The following is a 20,113-nucleotide window of genomic DNA, read 5'->3' as shown; positions in this document are numbered from 1 at the left end:
CTACGGAAGTGCTACCCACAATGCAACGCTTCAGAAATCGACGTTAGCCTCGGAACATGGACGCACAACGCTGAATTACTGTGCCTAGTGTGGCCGCATGAAATCGAAATTATAATATCAGTTTTATAAAACCGATTTTAGCAAATTCAATTTTATCCCGTAGTGTAGACGTGGCCAGAGAGTGAGTTTTCAGCTAGGTGCTCCCTATTCTAGTTGGCACCTTGTATTTGGAATGGAGCAGAGCTATTGAGTTAACAGCTCCTGGGGCTATTCTCCATTTGAAGTGACCAGACACTAGGGATAACCAATAGAAGTTAGCAGAAGGCATCTATTATTCCACTAATAACCATCCCATCTATTTTTTATTTACATTGGAATAGCCCACATTTTTATATTTGTCAAATACAAAGATAGCAATGACCAGCATGGCCTTGGTGTTGTGGTTTGGGGCTGGGACTGGGAGACAGGAGTGCCAGCTTCTAAGCCTCGCTGTGCTGCTGATTTACTGGGGAGCCAATCCTGCTCTCAACTGCCAGGAAAGACCCCAATTCAGGAAACCATCCAAGCATGTGCCTAACTTTAAGCATTGATTTCAATGGGACTATTTACATGCTTAAAGTTTGTTAAGTACCTTCCTGAAGTGGGGCCCTATGGTAGCAAGAAGTGAAGATTCTCAGCTTCAGGATGAGGTACTATGTGACAATGGACAAATTGCTTCTGGGTCTGATCCAAAGTCCACTGAAGTCAATGGAATATCTTCCTGCTGTATTTTCCACTGCATGCATCCAATGAAGTGGGTTTTAGCCCACGAAAGCTTATGCTCAAATACATTTGTTAGTCTCTAAGGTGCCATAAGTACTCCTGTTCTTTTTGCTGATACAGAGTAAGACGGCTACCACTCTGAAGTCAATGGGAGTCTTTCTATTGGTTTCATTGTGCTCTGATCCAGATAATCAACGTATTTAGATGGCAAACTCCCTATCAAATCACTTGCAGTTAGGCACCTCAATACTGCTGAGAATCTGTGACTTGGTTTCCCCTTTATCATCATACCTGTCCACCCAGGGCATTGTGAAGCCCAATCAGTTAGTGCCTGGGAAGCCCTTTGGATAGTTGGACGGATGGTGCTGCATAAGTGCCACGTATCACTATGTACCACACGTAAATGAGAAAGGTGCCCCTCATGGGTCAACTCTGTGATCCCTATCCAGGTTGCACAAGTCCAATGGGTTTATACACATAAGTAAGTGCTGCCCAGCAGGAGCAAGGGTTGCTTGTAAAAGGGGGATAATATCACTTCCCAACTTCAAGGGGGTTATGTGAGCATAGTGCATTAAAGATTGTGAAGTGCTCCAATACGACAGAAATGGGGTCCTGTGAGTACTGTAGGTGGATTGCTGTGTATAGTGCTCTCTGCTGTAAAGCTCCCAGCACCTTCTGCCATTGCGCTTTGCTGTCTTCCCTTTCTCATACCTGCATCACTTTGTGACATCAGAAGTGCTCTTCTGGTGACAAATGGGAGCTGTATGAAGGGACCACAGAGGCACTAAGTAAACATCAAGGGGGCTTTGATCTGCATGGCTCTGTAGAATGGGGGAGCCCCCAAAGGCAAGCCGCATCTGGGACATGGTACCTTAATTTTCTCCACCGTGGCGCAGGAGAATTTTTTTGAAGAATGAGGGCTTTTTGCTGTGCGGTGAGATAGACACATAGGGAGAAAAGCGCGCGCACACAGAGAGAGAGAGTGAGAGTTCTGGAAAATCCATGCTCAGATCTGCTTCTCTGCTTTTAACTGATAGTCAGTAACTCCCAGTAAGAAATTAAGGGATCAAAGCAAGAGGCTGTCTGGGACCTTAGCCTTGAGCCACTGTGAGGGCCAGCAGTTTGTTTCGAAAGGGCAAGAAATCTCAAGTCAGGTTTATCTCTCCTTCAAGGCCCCACGTTGCATTTTATCACATAGTTTGCGGAGCGAAAGGGATTAAGAGGCCGAGTCCTTGTCACTGCTGCACGTTATGGAAGGGCAGAGATGCCTGGTACATTGCACCCAGCATAGAAACAGCATGAGAGGCAAACACCTGAGAGATGGGATGCGGAGGGAATGGCTTTCCCATCAGGGACGGGACGCTCAGACGCTTCTCTGGAGAAACTATTCAATCTGCTTTCCCTGGCCGCTTCCTTCTTGCACAGGAGACCTCCGTCTCGACGACCCCTTTGCATTGCACTGACAGCGGGGTCGGCGGATGACACCTCCTTTGCCCTGTCCTGCCCACCGTGGGCACCTTTGGCTTTCTCCTGGCTGGCCTGCCAGCTAACATGGTTGTTGCTCTTTCACTTTTAGAACTGGGTCTCCCGAGAAGAGGATGCTGCCTGGTCCTGGGGTTCATGTACAAGGAGAAGTATCAGAGAATGACTGAAGGTAAGTGACTGCCCTACATGCCACATGGGCTCTCCCCACAACCCCACACTTCTTGTATCTCTCACCTCTGCCAACTTTCTTTGACAGTTTCTACTTCTCCCCATATCTTCCCCTCTCCCCCACATTATTATCCCCTCCTCTCTCTTTATTTCCGTTTCTCCGACACGTCTTCTCCCCCCCAACCCCTTCTTCTATCAACCCTTCCCCACACAGGTTTCTAGATGAGGGATACAAATGCTTTCTGCTGTGCATGTTGCTATGAATACAGGGAAAATCCTTGTCCCCTCCTCAGTGATGGCAAAGATTCCTAACAGCAGCAGAACCAGATCCCCTTCATGACCCAGTGCAGGAGGGCAGAGAGAGGACCAGTAGAGGAGTAGGTCTCCCACTCCACAGATCCACTGGTTGTGCTCTCTGCCCCTTGGGGAGGACATGCAGGTGCCACATGGGCTGGTGAAGTTCTGAGATTGCAGAAGCAGAAACCAGATGGTTTACTGCCATTCCACATAGAGCTTGTGAATAACAGATTTTTCAGTCCCCTGGCAATTCCAAAATATCAGGGGAGGGGGAAATCATTTCAGATGGAACTGAAAATGATTTTTTTATTTTTTTGTGGCAAAACAAAAGTCAAACAAAATATATTTTTCAGGTTGAATGAAACATTTCATTTCAATTTTGATCATGTTTCATTCCCTTTAAAAAATAAAGTTGAAGAAAGTCACTTGGAACAGAAAAATTAAAACATTTCATTTTAAATATGTCAAAACAAAATGTTTTGACTTTTTTGGATTTTTTTAAGTTTTTTTTTTCCAACAGAAACAATTTGGCAGACCAACATGAATTTGTGAAATGTTTTGGTGTTGCAGAATCTTCATTCTTCATTGAAAAATGTTTTGCCCAGTTTTAGTTGCACAGCCAAATGTGGGAAATTACTCACGGACACTTGCTTTGGCCAAATCCAAGAGATTTGGCTACACACTGGCATTAGGCTTCCTTACATTGTGTCTTCTGAAACCCAAACTGTGATGATCTTTAGCCCTTACGAAGGCTTACACATGTTTTGAGTCCATCAAGGGCCTGATCCAGTGCTGACATGAGACAGCTTATACTGATTTCAGTGGTTTAAGATTTGTTTTCTGATGTGGCAATCCAGTCTAGTAGTGAGACTAGGAAAGCATGAGAGGAGTGATATGAGTTCTAGTCCCAACTCTACCACTTATTCACTATAACCTTGGGCATGTCACTTTACCTCTCTATGCCTCAGTTTCCTATCTGTAAAAGGGGACACTTTCTTTTGCAAAGAGCTGCTGCACTGATTAATCATTATGTGTAAAAAGTACTTCCCTTGTGGAAAAGACAATAAGTATGCTTAGTATTTTTATTTTATTCATACATCACATTCCCGGAAGAGTACTGTCCATAAGATGGCTGCTCTTCTGGGTAGCATAAGGACTTCTGACTCAGGAGAGCTAGGTTCAGATGACCCTGGGCAAATCATTTAGGATACAATTTTCAAAAATGCCTGAATCCCATTTTCAAAAGCACCAGACTACGTTTCATTGAAAGTCAATGAAATTTAGGATCCTAAGGCCCAGATCTTCAAAGGTATATAAATGCCTAAATCCTGTGGAAATCATAGGGGAGCTAAGCACCAAACCTGCTCTGGCGCTTTAGAAAATCCCACCCCTCTGCATCTGGAGGCATCTAAATACCTTTGAAAATCTGATTCTCTGTGCCTCAGTTCCTCATCTTAAATTGGGGCTAATATTGCCTCCCAGTGAGGATGGCTTCTTTAATGCATGCGAGGTGCTTGCACACTGCAAGAACCTAGAGAGAAGTGTAAAGTGTTGTTATATATTCCATCCATCTCCAAAGTGCTGTTCTAGCAATGGTTAATCCATCAAAAAAGATGAATAATTATGAGTAGAAATAATTAAATAATAAAGAATATTTACACTCAAAAGAGTGAACATCTCAATTTCTGTCAGCTTCCGCGCTTGAGTTGTTTGTGAAGCACCCTCTGTGATTTATGCCAGGTCAGAGAATCAACAGAGAGGAAATAAGGTTCCTAAAGCAGCACCAAACAGGAGATTTGTGTCAAGTGCACAGCAAGGAGAGTTTGGCCATAGCAGGATTACTGTTAGGGAAGGGATGGAACAGGTTGGGTTGAACAAGAACTGACTCAAATCCTCAACCTGCTAACTTGTGTGAAAATGACAAATTGCCTTGTCTTCACTAGGATTTTACCTCGTGTTAGTTACCATGTGTTAGCTAAAACCTTTTTCCCTAGTGAAGACTCACCCTAGGGGCATATGCTATGGGAGTAAGGATGGCAGAATCCGGAGCTTACTTTGCCTGATTTCTACAATATGTTCATGCCACTTGGCCTTTCATACTAGTGTCTGGAACCAGAATCAGCAGTATAAAAACATTCTGAAAGATATTTGAGGTACAGTGGGAGCACTTGGGAATCTCCTGGGAGAACCTGATCCTGCATAATCAATGTTCCTCTGGATAAGTGTCTGACTTCCAGAGAATTCCAGTTATGTTTCTCCCTAAGCATCTAGCTAATTTCAGCCTCAATGTGGTTTTATGTTAGACTAAGAAAAGAGAAATGTGAAAGAACAAAAATAAACTCTTTGTGAGGAGCAGAGAGAGAGAGCACAGTGTGTTTGTCTCATTCTGCACAAGCAAATAGTTACCAATATTTGCAGACAATAGGCTCCTTAGATTTAAAGATGCAGTAAAATAAAAACAAAATCATAGGCTTTCCATAGCTACATACTCCACCATTAATCTATTTGTACTGAAAATGGTCCTGGATGAAAATTCCAGACCCAAACACCCCTAAACTTTGGGGAGTTTCCAGATCCAAACTTTGCAGCTGGCCCATCTCTAATCTGAACCAAAGTGGACTTCAGAGATCTGGTCATCCTTACTAGAGCAGCTGGTACTTACTTCACTGGTCTCCAATTCTACCATAGGGATATGTAGAAAGATGGTTTCCCTTTTGAATTTTGCCAAATAAAATATCTTCCTCTTTATTGCATTAGAATGCTAATGAATAGCCCTATCAATAATTATGGGGTGTCCAAAGGAATTAAAAACAGACACAGACAATGGAGCAATCTGCTAATTATGCTTCATGGGGTCTCCATCATTGTGGAAATGGGTAATTACATCCATCACTAGAACCATGCTGGCTCCTAACGATAATGCTTTTAAAGTGCAGCTGTAGTCAGAAAAATGTAGCCTTGCCTACACACAACAGTTGTATCACTTTAACTAGGCTCATAGGGGTACAATGCCCCCTAGTGTGCTCACAGTTATAAAAGTGCTTATACTCGTGTAGCTCATCCTGTGCAGGATGAGTATAAGTGCTACTGGCATAGATACTTTTATATTGGAATAACTGTGTCTACACTAGCAGCAGAGAATCCTGTGGCACCTTATAGACTAACAGACGTTTTGGAGCATGAGCTTTCGTGGGTGAATACATGCATCTGACGAAGTGGGTATTCACCCACGAAAGCTCATGCTCCAAAACGTCTGTTAGTCTATGGGTGCCACAGGATTCTCTGCTGCTTTTACAGATCCAGACGAACACGGCTACTCCTCTGATACTTGTGTCTACACTAGGGGTTGTACCAATATAACTAAATCAGTAAGAAAATTACAACTCTAACTGATATAGTTATACCAGTACAAAATCTGCTGGTAGACTGGGTTTTACTCCTTTTCCCCCTTCGTCAGCTCTAGAATGAGTATTCTATGGATTTGTCTAGACTAGAGTATTAATAGAGTTATAGCACATGTTAACTGATTGTCAGGTAACACATGTTAATTAACATGATTGTAAATACGAATGTAGATGCTTCTGAGATGTTTGTTCCCATCTGACACTTTAGAGTGTCCATGAACACACATTTGTGGAGTGTCTGCATTAGCATTTCCAATTTTGTTAGTTAGCATGTGTTAACTGGCAATCAGTTAACACGTTACAAAAGCTCTAGACTAGACAAGGCCTTAGTGTCCCCCAAGAAAAGCTGGGATCTGCAACCCAACATCTGGCATTACAGAATCAAGTTTCAGTGCTCCTAACACTTGTGGTGATGCACAACGAAGAATCAAGGGCTCTGATGCAGAGGGCAGAAGAGAATCCAGCTTTCTGCCTCCAGCTATATCAGACCTGCAAAGCTTATGTCAATAAAAGCCTGGTTGAGTTGGATACAACTCAAAGGTGTATGGGGAGCATGAGAAGGTGCCATTCTTACACAGTCACTTTCTGATCGTCCCCACACTCTGATTAATGATCGGGTGTTCTTTGTGCCTGGATCACTAGTGGTACGTGGCTCTGAGTTGTAGTGAGGAATTAAGCTGGTGACAGTTGTAGTCAGAGGGAGAGCGCTGAGCTATCTGTAGTGACGGCCTTGCAATAAAGAAGCGTTAGAGTTAATCTTCTACCATCTGTCTTCATTCTGCTAATAACTCACTCAGTCAAACACTGCAGACTGTTTGTTAACATTCAGAAACAGATACATAATCAAGAGGAATGTGCCATTTAGTCATTAAGGGCCAGATCCTTTCTCCGGCAGAACTTCCATTGGCTTCAGTGGAAGTTCTGCCTGAGCAGGGAGTAGGGGCAGCATTTCCAATCTTGAGCACATAAAGCCAAGCACCTAAGCCATTGTATAGCATCCAACTGAATGCCCTGCAGCTCAGAGGTTCTGTGCTCTTTCAGCTTGTATTGACTTCAGGCCACTTACTTAGGAGCCATGATGTGGACATAGATGGTTGATGTTAGGGTCCCACATTTCAAAATTTTGGCTTAGGTAATAAGCTCCAGATTTGCCCTAAAATTAGAAAAACTGAATCCTCTCCCTCTGTTCAGTCCAACCGTCCTCCAAAGCCAAAAATCTACAGTAAATCCCCAGTTCCAGCAATGAGGGTGCCCTTCAACCCAATGGCTGGTACGTGAGACCCCCTCCTTGGTTATGCCAGCAACTTATTCTCACATCAGCCTGGCATTATTCCCAACTGGCTTCCACCTGCCCCCTCCCTGTACTTTCCTTCCATTCACTCCTTGATGGCCAAAAGCAGAAATTCAGGAGTGTTTTCCGCTCCCACTCTCTCTTCTCCTGTTTTTGTCATCTTGCCAGATCTATACTGAGTCATTAGCGGTCGTCGCAGCAACAATCATGGCATTTTTTGGCTGCCAGTCATAAAATGACTAGCGGGAGCTATTAAGCACTAGGAAGTGTCAGCCTACTCCTCCACCACCTGTTCCGGCAAGCCGCCGGCTGCTAGATGGTGCCCGTGACTGCTTCCCATTTGCAGGAGAATGCACATGCCATGCTCACTCTCCTGGCTTTCCTGTCTCATGCTCTGCTCAAGCCGTCTGCAGAGGGAGGCTTGTATGCTCCCTTCCGTAGTGGGGAGGGGAACACAGCTGCAGAAAAGCAGGCCAGGGCCCTGCGGAGGGCAACGGCAGCTGTGTGGAACCCTCTCCGTGCTGTGAAGCTGCCGGCACCCCCTCAACAGAACACTGTGCAGCTGACAGGCCTGGTGGTAAAAGGAGATGTGGCCGGGGAGAGAGGCTGCTAGTAAGTCAAGGAAGAGCTGGTCAGTGCAGCATGTTCCCCTGCCTGTGCAGATTGATTTCCATGAAACAAAGGTGCACATAGTAGGATGAAATACTGCTGCTCGGAGGAGAAAGAACTCCTCCTCCATGCCATGCTAGCCCCATCTCTAGTCAAGGCAAAACCTAACCATTTTGCCAAGGGTCACGCAGCAAGTCGGGGCAGAACTGGACTAGAATCCAGGTCTCTGGACCCCATGCCAAGGCTTTGCCATGTTGCTGTACAGTTCCCTATGAATCAGTGACTTCTAGTTAGAATATCCACTAGCACATCATTGGTGATCCCACTGCAGAGGTATTTACATTAGGTGCACAGGTCTCCAGCAGCTTTTTTCCCCCTACACGAAAGCCATGTAAAACTTGGTTTAAATAGCATGTTCTACACGTAAGGTATCTGAATGCACTATACAGAGCACTGAGTTAAACCGTAGCATTGCAGCCAGAGGCAGTCATTATGTGCTGACCAGTAGTTCCCATGTAGCAGTGTACACTGCACCCCGTTTTACTAAGATAATGAGGCCTATCAAATATTACCCTCTGGCAAACATGTAAAGCAAGCTCTCATACTGAGGGTGTCATAGCCTACCAGAAGGGATTGTCACTAAAGACCACTCAGATATCATGGGGCTACCGGTCAAATCTACAAGTGGGTAACTAGTGATTCGAAAATCTCCAAAGATTGTGGGGTGTCAAGCACCCAAAAGGTTTAGCTCATTATCTGAAGTCAATAAAACTCTCTCAGTTTGCCAAGATGGGGTAGATACCCAACCCATACCACCTGGCTCATGAGATCTGGAGTTCTTTCAGCAGGCCCCATGAAGTACAGAGCTGGAAATTCCAGACTAGCATTAGCAGTTGATTCCAGCTGGCCAACTACATTTAGGAATGGAGCAACTGATTTACTGAGGTACAGATTTCTGGGGGTATTGGTCCCCCAAGAGAAACCAATAGAGAAACTGGCAGAAACCTATTGAAGGTTTGTAATGGCATCTACTGGCATTTCTACCAGAAGGAAAATAAAAACCGATTGGGAAAAGCAGTTAGCAGAATGCAGAGTGTGATTGCATGTGATTTTCGACATGGAAAGAGGAGCAACTTCAGGCTCAGCTAGAGTTTTGGGTGAAGCTTCACTGTGGGGAGAGGATCTTATTTTATCTGAACTGGTTTGTTTGTCCCTATTCTTATTCCTCTCCCCGCCTCAGCTGAATGCACACTGATGTTCCAGTGTAATGCTTTGAGAGGTGAATGACATTTCTTTAAAAACAATCTCTTGCCTTCTGTTCGCTGAGGACAATGAAGAGAGTGGTGGGGAGCAATCTGCTGTTGGCACGTGTGTGTCTTTTCAATCTGTCTCCGATGTTTTCTGGGAGCTTGTCTAAGGGGTTCAGATAACTAGGAGAGGGACTGCCAGGGAAATAAACAACTTAAATGCCTCCTGGAGCCCTTTCTGGAGATAACCTCGTTTTGTGGCATTTCAGTGGCTGGATGATGTGCCATGAGAAGACCACACTTTCTTATTTCCAACATTCTTACTGGAAGTTCCCAAACATGGCAAAAGAAGACCTATGAAAGAAAAGAAAAAAAAGAGACAAATCCTTAGACATTTGGGTTTCTGGGGAGGTGCAATGAGGTAAATTTCCACCCCTGCTAGGCCAGGAAAATAGCTAGAAATCGGGACCCCACATACAAATTCATTTTGTGGTCTCACATCTTCATCTTAATTAAATATCTAGACCTCAAAACATCTTGAGATCCCTTCCAGTCTTACAATTCTATGATTCTAATTTTGGCTTTCTCTAGTCAGAGTGAGTGCAGGATTCAAAGAATAGATGTGAGTACAGGGCAGGATTGAGGTGCACTGGCAGAACTGAGGGAGGACCTGGGATGGAAATAGCAAAAGGGCTGCAGATCGGGAGTGAGGTGCATTCGCACCATTGTATGCTGGTCCAGAATTTTAATAGCAGAGGGGATGGCAGATCAGGAATGAGGTACATTGGGCAGAGCTGAGTGAGTGCCCAGGACTTAGAATAGCAGTGGGGATTATAGGTCAGGACTGAGGTGCACTGACAGACACCAGAACTGGAATAGCAGGGGATAGTATTGCTCAGAATGAAAGGAACATTGGCCAAGCTGCTCAGGATAGGAATAACAAGTCTGCTTCAGTTCAGGATGGACATGCATAGACATGGATGTGCAAGCGCCTGGGAATAGCAGAGCTGTTACAGATGAGAATGGAGAGTGCCTGGCAGAAATGTGCAGCTGCCCCCGCTGCTCCTGTTTCTGGCTGGCGTTGTCAGCTCCACACTTTCATGAGCACCAAATCCACACAATGTGTCTAGATTTGCTATTTGTTTTATGTGCATCATTCTGAACTCCTGCGTGTCTCCAGTTTACAGATAAGATTCAGATCCACAGCAGAAAGAAAAAGAAGAAAAAAACCCGAATTGTGCATGCAGATGAAAGCTGTTTTTATGGTTTATAATTATCTCATACCAGTCATCAGAATAATTATAACTCCTGCATATTAATAATTGAATTGGAATCTCAGCCTGCACCACAGATCACAGAACGGAAAGAAAGCTCATAATGCACCTTGGTCTAAATTGAACAATTGGTAAAATTGTAAAAAGTCATTATTCCCAGTCCCTGATGCTGGAATTAGTGAGATATTAGTGCAATTAGTTGATTCTTCCATTTGAGGCTTCCATCATTTTGTTTCTAATTTAGAATAAATATAAAAGCCCACTTGTGCTGCTGAGCAGATTATCTGTCCTGCTTAAGGGTAGCTAATATGGTGGCTGTCATCAAAGAGAGATACAACTTACTCGTTTTCATTTGTTTCCCTGTTAATTTGGTATCTTTTTCTCTATGAACTTTTTTTTTAATTATAAATGGGGGATGGGATTCCCTGCAAAAGCAATGGGAACCTTAGCATGCATTCTTCTTGGAGCCATATTGTTCACGATCCCTTCATTAGCTGATCTCCAAAGCCAGCAGCAGGGCACAGTGCGAGCTTTGTCTATAAACCTTGCCACTATCATCAGCCAAAAAAGGTCTGCCTTCTCTGCAGCTTGGCAGCTTCATGATGGGAGAGCTCGCTTTACCCCAAGCATTGTTGCTTTCATCTTGCCGAGAAGACACAATTGCAAGTGATTAGGAAAGGCATCTCCTGTATAAACTGTGCTGAGCCTTTTGTTCTTTATCCACCAAAGGCATTTGCAAGAGGAGGAGAAGTAAGTGCCAGAGAAGTTGCTTAAGATACATCCTCATCTGTGGGGGCCTCACTGAAACATCTCTGATGCGTCCCTTGCATGTTAGGCAAATGAGGCAGTGATGGAAGTTAAACCTGAGAACAAACAAACAAGCCTGTGTTTTGTCAAGTGTCAGGCAGACATTTTGCTTCTGTCAGGCCAGCTGGAAAGCTGGGTAAAAAGCAGGCACCTCACTGGAAAAACAGATGCTGCTTCTGAGCTAAGCTTAAACCAATTACACCCACAACTTACCCATGTGCACTTGCAATATATGTGCTGATGTGGGAGAGAATGCATGTGTGCACCACTGCCATCTACTGGGCAGAATTGGAACTGCTCCATTTTGTTTCATTGTGCCTATAATGTTATTAGCAAGGTAGGTAAAAGCAGTAGGGACCTGTGCTTTTTGGAGCAGAAGAATCTGAATTTTATCCCTGATGCTTCTGAAGAGTGGACATAGTATGCAGTATATTGACACCTGTAAAGTCCTAGGGAGGCTACAGAATTGTTACAATATTTATGAATTGTATACATTGATTTCAGTTTTGGTTCCTCCGAAAATACAGAAAAAGATAGTGAACTCTCTCTTAAATTATGTAATAGAATTTGATCATTTCCCCGTAATCTTAGATCCACAAGTATATATACGGTAACCTGTGATCATGTAGTTAAAGACTGTAGATAAAATTTTTAAAAGGGACTTAGGAAACTACATACTATTTACTGTAATGGGACTTAGACTTCTAAATCACTTAGGGCTAGATTTTTAAAGTGGGATTTTCCAAAGTGTTTAAGAATGGGACTTCCTTCACGCCTATCTGCATCTGAGGTGCCTAAATACCATTTAAAATCTGGCCTCTAGTCACTTCTGAAAATGGGAGTTAGGGTCCTGAGTCGCAGAGGTTATTTTGAAAACTTTACCCTGTATCATAATGCATACAAGAAGAAGGCAGAGTTAAGGTTATGTGTTCCACCTTAACATTGACACTTCCTGACTTTTAAGTGTTTAACTGTCCTTAATATTGTATTCTTGGAGCTTTGGGCATTTAATTTCCTAGTTTAAAAAAATGTATGGGAAAGGGAAAAGAAAAGTGTGAGCCCTTTGTCAGACTAGCTACTCTTGGCACTGTAGGTTTATCACCAATACCCTGCTCTCAACCTATCTTCAGAATTATCCCCAAGACCACATGTTTATGGATTTCTCCTCTCCCCAAAGAGAGCTGTTGCAATGGACCTTAGCATCCTTTTGACAAGTGAGGGGGATTCTACTTTCCCTCCTATGTTTTTATGGGTACCAGGACAAAACATTTGCCAGCAGCTAATATATCATAAGCAGTGCAGGTCACTTCATTGACACAGTCTCCGCTAGACCAGAACCCAGCCATGCCGGTCTGTTTATACCATTAAGCCAGCTTTCAAATGATGCCATAAATCCTCTAGCAAGTCCTCCGAGCATCAGTGATAGGACATTACTGTGCTCAAGCTCCCAGTTCAGCTTCTTAATTTACCTTGAAGACAGTGCTCCCAAGAAGGGAACTCCAGACTCTGGCTCATAAAGCTTATATATGCATGTGCGAGTGGGTGCATGTACCCTGTGAGACACTGGGAAAGGACACACCAATTTCTCCAGAGTTTTGCAGGCCCCAGTGGAGACCAGCAATTGCATTGCAATGGAGATTTCCACAGGGTACTACAGCACCTGCAAACCTTGCCACCACAGGAAAAGAACTTCTAGCTTATGTCTGCCTGCATCTTGTGTATATTCACTATGGCCCATATCCTCCTCTGATGTAAATCGGTATCACTGAAGTCAATGGGTGTATGTATGTTCTCTCACACATACATGTAGAGATATACAGAGCAGATGGGATTGAAGTCACTGGAGCAATATCAGCTCGAGAGCTGCACTCAGAGACACCTCCTTTCTAGTGATAAATAGCAGGTGGATCATGAGCCAACTTAAGCAAATCTACGTTGTAGCTGTGGCCAGAAACTCACTGTAGAATTCACACATATACACTAATAAAGTAGGGGTCAACCAAAGCTGGAGGAACAGCAGCATTGGCAACAGCCGCACCTCTTCCTCCTCTTCTAGCCAAAACTATTCATGTCAAATTCAAGAAGAGCTTTGGACTGACCAGAACTACATTTTTCATCAAATAAAATGTTTGTCCAAAAACTTTGCCCAGCTCTAATTATAAGGATAAAATCCCTATATCTGGAGGTGCCCCAGGATTAAGTTGGAGAAAGCCACATGAGCACTTAGCTGGCAAGGGGGCAGACATGTAAGAAATGTAAATGATAGCGATCTGCTACATATGGGGATAGATGGAGTGAACTTCACCCCTGTTCAGAGGATCAACACATGTCTTGTGCAGTAGTTAAGTCCTGTGCATACACGTGAATTTAACCCACAGAGAGTAGCATTTAACTATAGTGCAGCAATCCTGCCTCCAATGCCCTATATGTGGGGGTGCGTCTATGTACAGTATTTGATCATGTAGGTATATAATAATTCTATAAATATATTAATGGATCTAATCCTGAAGCATATCAAGATTCATAACTTTCGATGACTTTTTCCCTTTGCAAAGACCTGGGTTTTATATAGATTGGGGGAGGAAGAGGGAAATGAAATATTCCATGACTAATAATTCTCATCAATATTCATAAAGGATGAGCTGCATGGTGCATGAGCCTCTAGCTTAAAAAAAAAGGAGGGAAGAAATTGATATTTTTAGAAGCAAATGCTAAATGAAATATTTAGGGTGAACTGGAAATAAACGTCCCTGGACTTCCTCACCTTCAGTTCAGACCAGGATATGCAGAGGAACTTTGAAAGAGCCACAGCAGAGTTTGAAATTCTACTTGGAAGCAGAGAGGCATTTTAGTTAGGGATAGGGTGTCGTGGTAGAGCTGGGACTTCTTTGCTGTAGGGGCTGTTGTTGTTAATTGTATTACAGGTGTGCCTAGTTTCCCCGACCCCCATTGTGCTGCGGGACACTGTCCAAACATGCAGCTCCCCTACCACCAAAGAATTTACCATCTGAACACCCAAGATAGGAAATGCAAACCAGAGGCAAAGTGTTTTGTCCCCGGTCACCAGCAGAGCCAGGATTAGAAGTGGGATAGCATAATTCCCAGTTTAGTTTCTTTCAGTCACAGGCTCCCTGGTCCCTGTGGCTAGACTAAACTTAGTGCCCCTGGACCAATACAGGTGAGCCTGGTCCAGCCAATTAAAGAGGCAGGGCTACACCTGGGCCTATAAAGGGCTGCTGCTGGGCAGCTGGAGGAGGAATTGATTAAGACAGGCTGGGCCTGGGGAGGGAAAACCACATTGGTCTGGTGCTAAGTCCTGTGGTGGTTTCCTCTCAAGCAAGGGGGGGTAAAAGCTTGGGGAGATGCCCTGGGGCTGCTGTCCTAGAGAGGAAGCTGAACTGATCAGAAGTGGGAGCCTGCCAGAGGCTCCTGTGAAGGGTGGAGCTGGAACCTGAGGGTAAGGCGGGAGTGAGTGAGTGAAGACTGTTTGTTTGTTTTTGTTAAGAAAGTGATTGGGCCTGGCAGCTGAACAGAAGCCCAGCCCATGACATTTACTTTCTAGCCTATGCTGCCTCTCCCACTACCCTCTTTCCACAAAACTCTTTCTGTTCCATTAATCCCCTTTGCAAATAGAACCCCATTTTGCCAAAGGTGATTCAAAAGCTGTAGGTCTGTAAAATGCCATGCATGTTGCTGGATCCCCATTTGACCCTTTAGGTAAGGGTATGCAGGTGGCCCTCTCTGGTCCCCTTTCCATGTCATTAATCAGTGTCACAGCTGGTTAGACAAGACTAGAACCTACCAGTTGTTGGCTGGGAGATCTCTGAGGAAAGCCCAGATACTGGTATTTTAACATGAAATGCTTGTTCATCAGATTCAGCACTGAGCTAATGCCCCAGGATGATACATGTCTTAGAGATGATCAAATAAGAATCCCAAATAATTAAAGACCAATCAAATCCTGTCAGTTATCAGGTAACTTATCTGCCAGTAACCGTTTCCACTTTTTGTTCAGGTAGTCCAATAGAATGAATCAAATAAGCTACCCCCAATTCCTTTCCCTGTTGGTCAGTGAATACATTATCAACAAACGTTTGGCTCCATTTTTTTGACCTGCTCTAGCAGTCACCTTCCACCTTTGTAAACTACCAGTACAATGTCCCCGGAGATGCTATTCTGGCAGGGTTGGGGCCGTGGTTTGTGTTGTGATGCAGGAGAGTCTGTGGCTGGCAGATGCTCAGCACATTGTCATTGTGAAATGTTGTGCTGGAGATTGTGGAAATATCACCTGCCTTCTGAAGTTGGGTGAAGCAATTTAAGCCCTAGGAAACTAGCTGATCCCCAGATGCTATCTGATAGCTTGGAATAGAAGTGGCCCACTGTGGGGGAGTGCTGTACCAGATAGGGAGGATTGATGGCCATGGAAGGCTGGGCAGTACAGGGCTATGTGGGAAAAACATATCCCACCCTGCCTCAAGCCCCCTCTGTCTCTCTTGCCTACTGTCTAGGCATGACCAAATTCTCCTCCCTTTGGGTTCTCAATCTGCCTCACAGCCAGGGCATGTCACAAGGCCAGTCTGGGTGAATAGGGTATGGAGGCAGGGGGAAGGCTGGGCAGGCAGGACTGGAAATTGTGTGAGGCTCTGTGCCTGCTCTGAGCTAAGGCGGGGAGGGACAAAGAAATTCTGATGCTAAGCAGTGTGGCTAGAGAGCTGAGGGGGCTGGGGAGTATGGAAGGAGCAAGGATGTGATCCTAAGAGGAGATGATTGTGTGGTTGGTGTTAGATTGGGGTACAGGAGATTATGAACTCTCCCACAGAGGTTCTGTCTGACTTTGGGCAAGAGAAACATGGTGAGAGGAAGGTCCAGATTTCAGAGAGATGTCAGCACCTGCCACTGGGGCTAGATCTCCTGATCTCTTAAAAATTGAGCCCTTAGTCTACCTGTGCCTCTGTTCCCCGTCTGGGGGTGGATAGTGACACTTCATACCCTGAGTGTTAAGGAAGAGGATAATGTCACTCGTGTCTGTGAAGTGCCCAGACAGTACGGCCATGGCAGCTAGGTACATATGTACATAGGCTGAAGGTTGAGGCAGCTCAATAGCCTGAGGTAGTCAAGACAAATGGGCTCCTAAGCGTTAAAGCTGCTGTGTTGAGGTTCTGAGTGTCCCAGGTGACACAGTGTTTCTGGTGGCAAAGGGGATGCCCAGAGAAAAGATGTTCCCATTTTGTTGCTGTGAGCATTTCGCTTCAACGGATTCTGAGGCAATAAGGCATCAGTAATTTTGCCGCTTTACACGAGCTCTGGTGCAGCCGCTCCTGGAGCAGTGTGTGCAGCGCAGCTCTCCACAGTGTAGGGAAGATGTAGCAAAGCCAGAGAGAATACTAACAATGGCAACAGAGTAAGTCATACGAAGCGAGGCTGAGGGAAGTGAATGTGTACAGTCTGGAGAAGGCTCAAGGGGAGACACGCTCCAAGTTATAAATACCTGCAGCAGCGGAAATGAAGGGAAGGAATTATTCATGGTCTCAGAAGAAGGGAGGGCAAGGAACGATGGCCTGGAGTGAAGGAAGGAGTTTAGGTGGAGTGGGGTGGGGGGAGGTGGAAGTTTGGAAGAGCCAAAGCTACTGAGGCCGTGGCATGAGCTCCCCATGGAGCTCATACTCCCAGCCCTGTGACACAACAGTGCTGGAGGTGCAGGGACTGTGGAGCTGATGTTAGTGAACAGCCCTGCAGGGTGCAGTGGGTCAGGCTAAGTGACCCATTTGGTCTGCACTGGCCCTGTCTATCTGCAATGGCATCCTATTAAATCCGTTGAAGGATGTGGCTTTCAGAAATGTAATTACCTAGTGATTTGTTTGGAGAGAGACAGCATTGCCAACCCCAGAAATCAAGAGTCAGCCCCCAAAAATCCTGAGATTGGCCCAAACTCCATGAGTTTCTCCTTAAGAATTATAGGGCTGACTCAGCTAGAGGGAAGGCCATGATGCACACTGGGAGATGTAAGCTGACTTTGGCACCAGATCCAGAGAGAATGGGCATACAAACACCCAATGCCCACAAGGCATTGCAGCGGCATTTCTGAAATGAAATTCTCAGCTTTTGGCCAGAAGTTTTCAATTTTTACTTGACACTTTCAGTAGAAATTTTTCTCTCACATTTTTTTTATTTGTTTTGCTTTTTTGTCAGCGTTTTCAGCAGGGGAGAAAAAAAACTTTTTTCCAAGCCTCTTTAGGAGGGCAGCATTTCCACACATACTGCCCTGCCAGCATTGCTCACACCCATACAGGTGCAATTTTCTCTAGGGGTAAGTGGTATCATTTAGATTCTGTGGCCTGTGCTGATTTTGGGCTCTGTTCTGAGTATGCCAATTAGCGTGAAGCATGGTGTTGAGTTTGTCCCGTGGACCGTGGGAAGTGTTAGTTTTGATGAATTTTTTGTTTAGGGGAAAAAAACTGGGGAAAAAGTTTCAAAAATGTCCTATTTCAACATCTTTGGAATGAAATGTTTTGACTTTTGATTTAGAAATGTATTTACAAAAAATGAGAGGTCAAAATCTAAAAGAAACAGCTCTAATTTATCAAAACAAAATGTTTTGATCAACCTGAAACTATTTTTTTTTCTGGATTTTCATTTAGTAAAAAATGTTTGAGATTTTTTTCATCCTGATTCAAGATGCAGGAAAAAATTTAGAATCGTGAAATTATTCACAGATTGCAAAATCCCTTTCCTGTCTAGCTGTTTTATATAATGTTTGTATGGTACGTACACAGAGAGGCAGTGTGGCCCAGGCGATAATGCACTGCACTTGGACTCAGGGGATCTGGGTTGAATTCCTGGTTGTGCTATTGACTTGCTATGTGCTATTGACTTGGGTAAGTCTCTCTCCTCTGCCAGATCTATTTTGACTCGAAACTCTTTTGGGCCGGGACAGTCTCTTATTTGTGTATATGCAGCCCCTAGCACAATGGGGCCTTGTCCTCATTTGTGCTAATATAATATAAATTACAACAATGCCCTTCACAGTGAGCTCAGCACATTCAACTGGTCCCTTCTCTGAGCTGCAAAAAGTCCCCCTTTCCTCCACATAAATAGCATCAAGATCTAGTTTCATTGCCTGGCTCTGTCCATCCTGGCATGCCTTTCATATAAAACAGACCTAGAATTCCTCAGAAGGCTTAATAAAACAGATGGGGTGGAATTTGGTCTTATGGCTTGACAACTAGTTCCCCTTGGATGGAAATATTTGCTTCCAGTGGGTGACAATGCTTTGAGCTCGTAGCCTTAGGTTCTGGAGCTTATTGCTAGTCCTCTCTCCAATGAATAATACAGAGACAGGAATATATCTGTGCATACATCTTCCATTCCTACTGTATAATTTAATGTTATCTTTGGGCATCCTGCTCCTGAGATGAAGAGATCACTTCAAACCTGCAGCCCCCAAGCATAGTCATTGGTTTCAAATGCCATTAAGTTTCATTATAACAAATAAACACTGCAATGACATTTATAAGTTACCGAAGAGCCCAGAAACACAAATATGAGGCAGATAAAGTGCATTTGATCAAAATAATTACTGCAGGCAATATCGAGCTTAGTCTGAGCTGGCAGCCGGGTGCCAAGTAATTTATAGGATTGCATAAGGCAAAAGTAGTGCACATTCCTTTTTTAAAATTATTCGGATGCTTATGTCTTTCCTCTGAGGCCAAAATAGGTTAGGTTAGCACCTTGCTGAAGGCAGCAAACCTTTGCTGAAGCCAAAAGCAGTGGCACTGCTATCTGAAAATGCTGCTCATGACTAGTGATGGGCCAAAACTGGGAATTCATAGCCGCACTCCCTTCTGCTTTCCGAGGAGGATTTGGTTCCTTGGATCATGGAATCATAGAATATCAGGGTTGGAAGGGACTTCAGGAGGTCATCTAGTCCAACCCCCTGCACAAAGCAGGGCCAATCTCAACTAAATCATCCCAGCCAGGGCTTTATCAAGCCGGGCCTTAAAAACCTCTAAGGATGGAGATTCCACCACCTCCCTAAGTAACCCATTCTAGTGCTTCACTACCCTCCTAATGAAATAGTGTTTCCTATTATCCAACTTAGACCTCCCCCGCTGCAACTTAGAATCATAGACTTTAAGGTCAGAAGGGACCATTATGATCATCTAGTCTGACCTCCTGCACAACTCAAGCCACAGAATCTCACCCACCCACTCCTGTAGCAAACCTATGTCTAAGCCATTGAAGTCCTCAAATCATGCTTTAAAGACTTCAAGGTGCAGAGAATCTTCCAGCAAATGACCCATGCCCCACGCTGCAGAGGAAGGTGGAAAAAAAACCCAGGGCCTCTGCCAATCTGCCCTGGAGGAAAATTCCTTCCCAACCCCAAATATGGCAATCAGCTAAACCCTGAGCATGTGGGCAAGACTCACCAGCCAGCACCCATTCTCTGTACTAACTCAGATCCCACCCCATCTAACATCCCGTCACAGGCCATTGGGCATACTAATAGTCAAAGACCAATTAATTGCCAGAATTAGGCTATCACATCATATCATCTCCTCCATAAACTTATCAAGCTTAGTCTTGAAGCCAGATATGTCTTTTGCCCCATGCGTCCCCTCGGGAAGCTTGGTTCCGAACTTTTCAGTCCTCTACATGTATAGAAACCTTCTCTAATTTCAAGTCTAACTTCCTAGTGTCCAGTTTAAACTCTATTTGTTCTGGTCCACATTGGTTACTGAACTTAAATATTTCCTCTCTTCTCCTGATAAT

General features: G+C 44.3%; 1 protein-coding gene across 2 annotated transcripts in view; it reads left to right on the top strand.

Moving 5' to 3' along the window:
* The window catches only part of KIRREL3 (kirre like nephrin family adhesion molecule 3), a 741,361-nt gene that overhangs the window by 415,041 nt on the left and 306,207 nt on the right, over nucleotides 1-20,113 (top strand). For both annotated transcript variants that reach the window (XM_032772016.2, XM_032772015.2), the window contains exon 2: nucleotides 2,339-2,416. In XM_032772016.2, coding sequence (XP_032627907.1) covers nucleotides 2,339-2,416 — 78 coding nt within the window. The remainder of the gene's footprint in view (nucleotides 1-2,338; nucleotides 2,417-20,113) is intronic.

The sequence above is a fragment of the Chelonoidis abingdonii genome, chromosome 18 (genome assembly GCF_003597395.2).
Source record: "Chelonoidis abingdonii isolate Lonesome George chromosome 18, CheloAbing_2.0, whole genome shotgun sequence".
NCBI classification, from domain to species: Eukaryota; Metazoa; Chordata; order Testudines; family Testudinidae; genus Chelonoidis; species Chelonoidis abingdonii.
The sequence above is the reverse complement of the archived record's forward strand: the minus strand, read 5'-3'. Positions and strand labels throughout refer to the sequence as shown.